Here is a 9,391-nt window from a genome sequence, read left to right as displayed (position 1 = left end):
TCAATACATTCATTTAAAAAAACTTTATATAAAATGATATTTATTTTTTATATTTAGAGTTTTCTTCATAAAAAGCATCTTCAACAGTTTTTCTATATTTTTTAAAATATAAAATCAAAACATAAATTTTCTAAAACAATTACGATTACAACATATTTTCTATTTTAAAGATTTTAACATAAATTATATATTATATAATTTATCATCCCAATACATTTTTTTAATTATAAAAAATATTCACTCAATTTCATTTGTGAAATTGAATAAATATTCATTTCTCTTTCTCACCATCAACTTTTAAAGAATTCTCTATTTTAAGATTAGATGCATAAAGTAGTAGTACTTAATACATTATGAGTTGTTTTTAAGACTTTGTGCATAAATGTGTGATACTTTATGTATTAAAAATTGTTTTTAAGACTTCTAATAAATCTAGTTTATAAAGTTGTATAGATAAGATAACAAAGCTGTTGAAACATTTTAAAGAATATAAACTCTTTTTTTTCTATTTTAAAGAAGCTGTTGGATATTTTAGAGAACAAGATAGAAAAGTTGTTGTAGCATTTTAGTCTCAATTTCTTTTAAAGTTGTTGGAGATGCTCTTACGTTAGGTGTCTGAGAAAGTTTACGTGCACCTCGACGAATCTCGATGCTCTAAAGAACTGTCAGAAAAATCCTCAGTGATACCTTACACTTATTTATCCTTTATTTTATTTTATATTATACCAATCACATTTGTGTAAACTGGCCTGAAAACCCACGGTTACCAAAAAGGATAAACGAATAAAGTAGTAACGATTTGAACAAACTTGTTTAAAACGAACTTACACATCGGCTACATACAATTTCCATGAGACCGCTTTAGTCGTAAGCGAAAAACATCGGCTTAAAAAACCCGCTACGTTCATATGAAAAGAAGCGGAAACAACAAACCCGTTTTCCGAGTCGGCCAAATCCACAACTACGAGTCTACGACCAATGTGACGGATTACTTTATGTCGAGGAAGATACACGAGATTACTATGAAAAAAGCAGTGAATCTGTCGATAATGTCCGCTCGTCGTCGTAAACTTACTTTATAAATACACGAAGTAAGAAACGAACCCATACTATTTTTCGATCTTTCGAGGGAGTGTGACTACGACGGAGACACTATTACTGAATCAAACCAAACCAAACGAACACAATATATCCAACACAGAAATAGGATATGGGGGTCGGATGTATACAGACTTTGTCTCTAGCCCAGAGGATAGAGACAATGTTTTCCGTGAAAACACTACTTTCTACCTTAAATGAGACTCGTAGGCGTTAAAAAGCGAGTCAGAAGTCACAAGCGGGAGCTTGTCGACGTACATGAAGAACCGTTTAAGATTTTCCCGTGTTATTGTGGCCATGTCGATTGCTTCTTTCTTGTCGACGTACACCCACAACTCATCGGGGTCGATTCTCTTTAGGCTAACACGGCAAAATGGACACGATAATGATCTTGTTCGCCTGCAATTTGTTCCGGAGTCGTCTTAGGATTTTAGTACACGAAGAACTATTAACGAATACAAATCAAAAAATACAGATGCTCGATGATCAAATTTACATGAAACTCCTTGTGTTTCCCGATACAATAACACGAAAATCTCGTTTTACGTTATTGGTTCGATAATATGATGCTTCTTATTCTCTACGATTTACGGGATGTGTTCGATAGTGGAAACATACCAAAATCATAATCCCGTATACCGTGACTAGTTTTGATTGGTTCCGTAGAGAACGTAAAATTTTCGAACACTAGATTAGTGCTTTGGATGCTTGTATCGTACAACTACCAATGCACTATTGTGACGGATAGAGATGCATACCAGTCGTTATAGCAATTGGAGCACATCGCGTGGCTACATTTCGGTAATACGAGTTTGTCATTAGCTTCCATGCAAATACCGCATTCTTCTTCCGATTCTATATTGAGATCCAAACACCGACTTTCGTCGTCATCGTCTTCCCGTTTCGCGTACCGTTCGATACATATCTTCTTTTGCTTTCTATCTTCTGAATTGCTGACTCCGCTTTGAAGTTGCATTAGAGACGGATATATAGTACCTGTCATTGTGTCACTCGAGATATCAATTTCCGCAAGAAGAAAAAACCCGATAAAACGTTATCACCACTCGGCCACGACTACTAATTTTGTTTTTATTCACGTTTTATGAAACAAGATAGCAGATCTTTCAACGATATTTACAAGAAGACGATTTAAATTCGAGACTTGGAGCATACCGTAGAATTCTCTAATGCTCGCTTTTCTTTCGTTTGTGGACATCGTCGTGGTGCCATCGACATAAACCTGAAGGACATCAAGGAAGTTCTAAAGAAAACCGTTCTTGAAACCCGTATAGATAAAAGACAACTCTACTCGGTACAGTTATGTTAGGCAAACTAACTGACTGATAAACTGACTTACAAACTAGTCATATTTGATTAAAAAAAGGGAAAATTGCACCAAAATGGAACCAACTTTCACCTGATTCCTATTTTGGGGAACCAACTTTCAAAATCGTTATTTTGGGGAACCAACTTGGACCTGATTCCTATTTTGGGGAACCAACTTTCAAAATCGTTATTTTGGGGAACCAACTTGCGATTGATTCCTATTTTGGGGAACCAACTTGCAAAATAATTATAGAAAAAAAATTAAAATTCGTTTTTTTTCCAAAAATTAATGCAATAAAATCTATTTTTCATTTCAAATCTCGGTTTTTTTAAAATTCAGATATCAAATTGAAGATTTAAAAAAAATCCAAATTACCACAATAAAAATTGATTTTTACCAATGCAATAAAAAATCAATTTAATAGAAAAAAATTAATTGATGCAATAAAAAATAAATATTAAATATCACATTCAAGACTTTTATATCTAACCAATCCGTATCAATATTAAAGTTTAAATCAAATTTGGAAAATCAAACCAAAAGTTTGATAGAGATCCTTAAATTACCTGTTACATGTTCAACAGATCAACCAGACCCTTAAATAAACAAAAAGTTTGATAGAGACCCCTAAATGACGATTTTGAAAGTTGGTTCCCCAAAATATGAATCAGGTGAAAGTTGGTTCCATTTTGGTGCAATTTTCCCTTAAAAAAAACTAATAAATTAGTCAAGTTTGATAAATACTAGCTGACAAATTACTCAAGTTTGAGCTGATAAGCTAGCTGATGACTGATAAATTACTAAGTTCGATAAAAACTAGCTGAAAAGCTAGTTTTTGGCTGATAAACCAGTCACGTCTGATAAAAACTAACTGATAAACTAGCAGTTGTTGGGCTGAATAAATTAGTCAAGTCTGTAACTAGTCGATAAGTTTTATGACAATGTAAAATGATCTAAAAAAACATGTTGGAAAATTAATTGAAAATATACAAGTGAAGAAAAGACCCATGGAACGTATTGAAAAAAAGGTACGGATTAAACCCACGGAACGTATTGAAAAAAAGTACGGGTTTTTTACCTTGTAAATCAGGATCCTTAACAATCCGAGGGCACCGGCAAGATGGCAATCCGACCATTGAACGAAGAAAAGCAAAAACTGGGCAGCACAGCTGTATGACATCCGCATTTGCACGCTTCCCCCATCGTACTCCCTTCGTAAATCCGACGCTCTGCAAAACATGAAGCAAATTCAAGATTCAAGAAAACATAACGTAACTTCGGCCAAAAAACGCGACTCGTTTCAGTCGTTTTAATGTTTTCGTTTCGTCGGACGTATTGATATGTTAGTGAGAAAAATAGATATAGAACCGACAACGTGAAGAATAAGCCAAACTGACTCGGTTTATCTGACTCGAAGTTGGGTTTCAGATGGGATGCAGGCAGACATGTCGTCTACCCCAAAAAAAAAACAGAGGATCTCTAACAGATTTTTTATAATTTCTCTAGAATTGGAAATCAACAGTTAAATTACATTCAATTTCAACAAATTCTTTATTTTTGAAATTTCAAGATTAATTATATTATTAAAATATTATATATTTTTATAATCACAATACACTTCAAAAAAAAAACTTTATTCAAAATAGTAATAATTCAATCTTATTGGTCGAAATAAATACAAAAAATCATTTCTGCTCTCCTCACATTAAGTTTTAGTAAATTCTCTATTCTTCAAGGTTTCTGTTGTTTTCTCTACTTTAAGAGAAAACAACAGGGCAAATTGCATGAAAAACTAACGTACTTTAACTTGATTCTTATTTTAGGTAACGTACTTTCACATTTTGGTACCTAAGATATAAAGTTTTAAACATCTAAATACCTAGGTAATCGGTTGAAGACTAATTTTAGATTAAAAAAACTAATTTACAGTACATGACTAGTTTATCAACTAAGGGACCGTTAACCAAACGCTTACTCGGATAAATGAACACCAAGTCATTTTATCTTACCGAATGAATACGGTAAGAATTAAGAATCTTATTCGGTAAGAGCGAGACAAGGACTAACTAAAAGTCTCACCCGATAAGTGAAGGCGACGATTCTTACTCACGGTAAACGCTTACCGGATAAATTGTTGCATACGATACCGTTTTGGTGGACTAAAATCTTATCCGGTAAGTAAACGATAGTGTTAAATTTACCAATAAGTGTTTACCGGGTAAGTGTTTGGTAAACAACCCCTAACTTAAACGATTCAGCCAAAGTACCAAAAACTCCCATCCTACCATCTAAAACCTTATAAAGCCAGAGGGGTATCCCATTGTTTTCATGAATCACAAGAACCCTAAATCAAACATACAGAACAAACCCAGATCATGAATTGCTCAAAATCATCTACAATCAAAAACCCACAAACCAAATACACACAAATCCATCAAAAATCAACACAAAAACCATACAGAAAACAGAGAGAGAGAGAGAGAGAGATGTAGTTACAGGGTATTAGCATGTTGAATATCTGCTTCAAGAACTTTGAGAGAATCCTTGAATGATTTTCTCATCGATCCAACATTCATAATTTCCAGTCATACACCATCAGCTGAATGATTGATTGCTGTATGTATATATATATAAAACCCTTAAAATCGTATTGGGTTTTCTCTCTCTCTCTCTAGAAACAGACGTGAAAGGGGGAGTGTGGTTTGTTTGTTGTTTCTCTCTCTCTCTATCTTGTTCACGAAATCAATGAAGAAGGGTGTCACCGGCAAGATGCCACGTGGAATTAAGAAAAGTGTAACACCTCAACTTTGAAGATTTCTTCGTGGATTTCTATTTGTATGAGATTCATTGTGGCTACCTTCCTACCTCCATTTTCGCTTTTTAGTAATGAAATTGTTGATTAGTGTAATAAAAATAATTAGAAAAAAGGATAAATATATATATATATTGTTTAAAATCTCATCTTTCATTTTTATCATTTAAGTATTTGGATAATCGGTTAAAGTATTAACCATACTGATGTAGCGAGTGATATGATGTCAAACTTAGTATTATTTGTTGAAGTATTAACTAGATACCACATCACTCGCCACTTTTCAGCATGATAATCCATTAATGCTTCAACTGGTTATTCGAGTACTTAAATGTCCAAGTACATCTTAGGTACCAAAATGGAAGTTTTGAAAGTACGTTACCTAAAATATGAATCAAATTAAAATACGTTATTTTTTCATGCAATTTGTCCAAATTAAAACATGTCTTGATTTTATACGTTACTCGTCGTCATTATCGCTTTCATTAAATCATTAATCTAGATTAATTTTTTTGGGTTAAAATAATGTATGTAACCAATTTATAAAAGTTTAATAGTTTATTTACTAAAAATGATGAGAATTTTAAGTCGTTACTTTTAAGTTTTAACATAAACTTAAAATTGATTTTATAAAAATCCAAGAAGGAATAAAAATCTTTTTGTGACCACGAAGGTTCAAATATGGTAACTCCGGGGTATCTGCAAAATAAGTGGTTGTCATGGGGATTAGTCGGCTCGCATAGCGGGTTGGATATCCAGGTTAATAAAAAAATAATTTTATAATAAGATTTGTGTTTTAATAAACACTTTAAAATAAATATTTTTGAATTATTAAATGACCAAAAAGAATTTTCATTGTTGCTTTAAATAAAACCTTATGTGCATTAAATAAAGAATATGGTGATTGGTTGTGTCTTCCAACATTAAATGTAAAAAAATTGTTAAGACATTTTTCAGATGTTGGGATTGGTCCATTCAGACCATCGTACGTCTTCTCATGCTCTTACTTCTAAGTTCTAATCATAAAAAACCGACATATTTATTAAAAAGTGAAGTGTTAACAAAGTTAAGGGAATGGTGCGTTTGATATACAGATTACATGAGAACGGGACAAAAAAAATAGTCTTATGTTTGGTATGTTATGGACACAAAAAAAAAAACATAGGAAAAGTTGAGACTATTTTTAATTTTCATGGGACAGATCTTGATATTTTTTGTTCCACCAAAAAAGGTGGAACAATATGGGATTGAATTTAAAATGACTATATTACCCTTGTTATTTCATTTCAATAGAAAACCTAAATCATCTCATTGGTGCAGCTATCGCCTCCATCGCCTGGTATCGTCTTCCTCTTCTTCCACCGGCCTCCCATTGCCTCCTCTCCTCCGCAGTCGGTAGGATTTCTCCATTTCTCCATCTCACTTCTTTGCCTGCGTACGATTTCTCCATTTCTCCACTGCGTACGAAATATAGTAGGCTCTAACATCCGTTACCTTGTGTTGTTAAGTGCCTATATTGACCAAAATGCCCCTCAAGTGACAAACACGTGAATACACTAAGAACAACTAATGGCCCTAATAGATAAGAACAATTACCATAACCAAGTACAAACTTAAAAGGAGAGTCTTTATAACTTTCAAAAGTTAGAGGCGAAAACACCCTTGATCACTTTTAATCTTATGTACATCTATAAATTGTGCTTTAAAAGAAATTGAAATAATATATAATATTATATATATATAAATATTTACAAGTGAAAATGTAGGTGCTCTAAATCTATTGTAAAGATATAAAAACTTCCTTCTTCATGAGTTGATATTACAACAAGCCAGTGTTCAATGTTTCACACAATGAAACTAAATTTAAAGTACCATAACAATCTATAATCTTACCAACTACTCAAAAATACATAGTATTAATACTATCGTGTGCCTGCGATACTCCGAAATTGTGCCAAAATCTCCGCAAACGTCACGATTCCGACAAGCGTATAGTCGTGTTCCACAACCCAAGCGTAACTAACACGAAGTGCAATCATTTGAACCATAACAGCCATCAACGTGTTCCACGGATGGCAAACGATCGCCTCGGACCTCCTTCCGGGGTAAAGCCGACCCACACAACCGGTTTTTGCCGAACCGAATTCTTCGTCAGACGAGCAACACGAAGAGGAGGAAGACAAGGGGTTGTAGTAGTCGTCCATAAGATCCAACATCGGAGTCATGTTCCGTTCTTGCAACCTCATTTTAACCAGATGTACCAGATCATCTGACGGGCCACCATAGTCGATATACGCCATGAGATCGCCTGCCGAGAGGGTTGTTATGGCGGCCGCTACGGTTTCGTCACAACAGGCAAGGGTAAAAGGGGAAATTTCACCGATCAAACGGTTATCTTTCATGACGACTGCAATGGACGTTTGGTCCATAAGTGAGCGGGAAATTAACGGCAATGCGGAAGAGGCGGGATCGTCGAAATGGATGGTGAGCGTGGCTGGATCGATTATGTCGAGTGCTTCGATGGTGAATGTGGGTATCGGGGAGAAGACGCCGATGGAGTTGAGGAGGAACCGAACCACGTCTTCTTGGGTCAGCCAACAGAATTCTTGGCCATAATGAAGAGTAGGACAAAGAAGAGAATTAGGCTGGGTGAGTTGGGGTTTCCTTAGATTACGTCTTGCATTGCTGTATATTGGTATAACTAAGTTTTGAGCCCCATCAAGTATGCAATCTATGGCCTCCAACAGACTGGAAAAAGAAAACAAACAAGAAAAGAGAGACAAATGATATTTCCATGAGTTTAAAGTTAAATGAAACCAAATCAAAAGAATTCAGTATATCTTGTCAGATGCGGAGTCTACAGAGTCCGGTCATAGGATATAGGCAAACATTACCACTGCTCTGAAACCTATTTTCTCTTCTAAGGGCTTTTTTAAAGAGTAATCTAATGAAGTTTCATATATTCTTAGATGGTAAAGAACCAACTGTTATAGCATCTAATTCAACAATGGAGTTCACATCTACCTTGCAAAATAGTTTTGTTAGCAATGGTTAATTTTGTTATTTAACATCCGATCCAACGATCATGGTGGGATATGCTTCATCAATTGGAGGCGAATATCGTACCTAACCACCATAAAAGATTTCATTTCACTTTAGGATCTTAAAAGTAACATATCCAATTATTCGAAAAGGATGGGGAGTGGAAGAATTTTACTGAAGTTGTCCAGATAATTTAAAATAAAGATTAATGCTAAAAGATGAAATCAATGCTGAGAACAATATTAAAATGAATATGCAATAAAATATTAGCTGATAAGATCCGCTTTTGCTTTTCTGTACGGATGAAAATCAATTATTAGATGAGATGAGACCCATACTACCTAACCCCTTCACTTTAAGACTTTAAGACGGAGAAAATTCATCATATGCTTTATGTATTTCCATAACTGAGAAAATCTGGATGTGAATCAAGTATTTGTGAATCCCATACCACCAAACTCCTTCACATTTATATGGAGCAATTCATCATCTGCTTAACAAATTTACATAACTGAAAGAAAATCTATCGGATTAAATTCAAACCGCTCCCGAGGAAATAATGAAATTTAGGGTTCTTTGTATGCAAGAAATCAGATCATTCCTGAAACTTTGAGCTACATTAATGTCAATTATTTCATGTTGTGAACAATTCCAGATAATTCATCCATTTCACCTATCAAGCAAACTTGCCGCAAATTCCATCGATGAAAATAGTTCCAAGTCAATAACATACAAAAACAAAACGAATATCATATAAACGAACCTCGAATTCGGTTCCAGATGTCTAATTTGGCCTTTCACCTTCGGAACCAGATCCAAAACGTTCGATTGAAGCGCATCCAAAGGATGCAACAGATTCTCCTCTTTACAAAGATAAACAATCACATCAACCATACAGATCTTCCCAACGCATCGACAACCAGCGGTGTCATTACAAGCCGCCACAGAATTTGAATGATCACAGCTCCATATGCTTACATAGATCTCCCCTGACTTTTTCAGTGCAAACACCGCGTCCGCGACGGTGGCGACGGTTGGTAACGACCTCAACGGCGGCTTTCCAAGGCACAAGTCGGAGATTTCGCTCGCCAAAAACCTAATTGCCATACAAT

General features: G+C 34.7%; 2 protein-coding genes across 2 annotated transcripts; both read right to left on the bottom strand.

Moving 5' to 3' along the window:
- Positions 1-971: 971 nt before the first annotated feature.
- On the bottom strand, positions 972-5,156 carry LOC112526730 (E3 ubiquitin-protein ligase AIRP2-like). The gene is made up of 5 exons (XM_025137135.1): positions 4,922-5,156; positions 3,504-3,654; positions 2,272-2,338; positions 1,857-2,094; positions 972-1,497 (listed from the first exon to the last, which is right to left on the bottom strand). The coding sequence occupies exons 1-5, from the start codon at positions 4,999-5,001 to the stop codon at positions 1,287-1,289; spliced, it is 747 nt and encodes a 248-aa protein (XP_024992903.1). The 5' UTR covers positions 5,002-5,156; the 3' UTR covers positions 972-1,286.
- Positions 5,157-7,045: 1,889 nt separating this feature from the next.
- LOC112526989 (CBS domain-containing protein CBSX5-like) lies at positions 7,046-9,391 on the bottom strand. The gene is made up of 2 exons (XM_025137451.1): positions 9,043-9,391; positions 7,046-7,985 (listed from the first exon to the last, which is right to left on the bottom strand). The coding sequence occupies exons 1-2, from the start codon at positions 9,384-9,386 to the stop codon at positions 7,160-7,162; spliced, it is 1,170 nt and encodes a 389-aa protein (XP_024993219.1). The 5' UTR covers positions 9,387-9,391; the 3' UTR covers positions 7,046-7,159.

The sequence above is a fragment of the Cynara cardunculus genome, assembly GCF_001531365.2.
Source record: "Cynara cardunculus var. scolymus isolate 2C chromosome LG 14, CcrdV1, whole genome shotgun sequence".
In the NCBI taxonomy this organism is placed as follows: domain Eukaryota; kingdom Viridiplantae; phylum Streptophyta; class Magnoliopsida; order Asterales; family Asteraceae; genus Cynara; species Cynara cardunculus.
This window is presented reverse-complemented; position numbering and strand designations above follow the sequence as displayed.

Bases quoted from the DNA above. Each gene is read 5' to 3' on its own strand.
- LOC112526730 (XM_025137135.1), bottom strand. From the start codon at position 5,001: ATGAATGTTGGATCGATGAGAAAATCATTCAAGGATTCTCTCAAAGTT. The intron at 2,339-3,503 runs GTAAAAAACCCG...GATGTCCTTCAG, and splicing joins TAAGGATCCTGATTTACAAG to GTTTATGTCGATGGCACCAC. The intron at 1,498-1,856 runs GTATGCATCTCT...AACAAATTGCAG, and splicing joins TCCAATTGCTATAACGACTG to GCGAACAAGATCATTATCGT.
- LOC112526989 (XM_025137451.1), bottom strand. From the start codon at position 9,386: ATGGCAATTAGGTTTTTGGCGAGCGAAATCTCCGACTTGTGCCTTGGA. The intron at 7,986-9,042 runs GTTCGTTTATAT...TTCTTTTTCCAG, and splicing joins CATCTGGAACCGAATTCGAG to TCTGTTGGAGGCCATAGATT.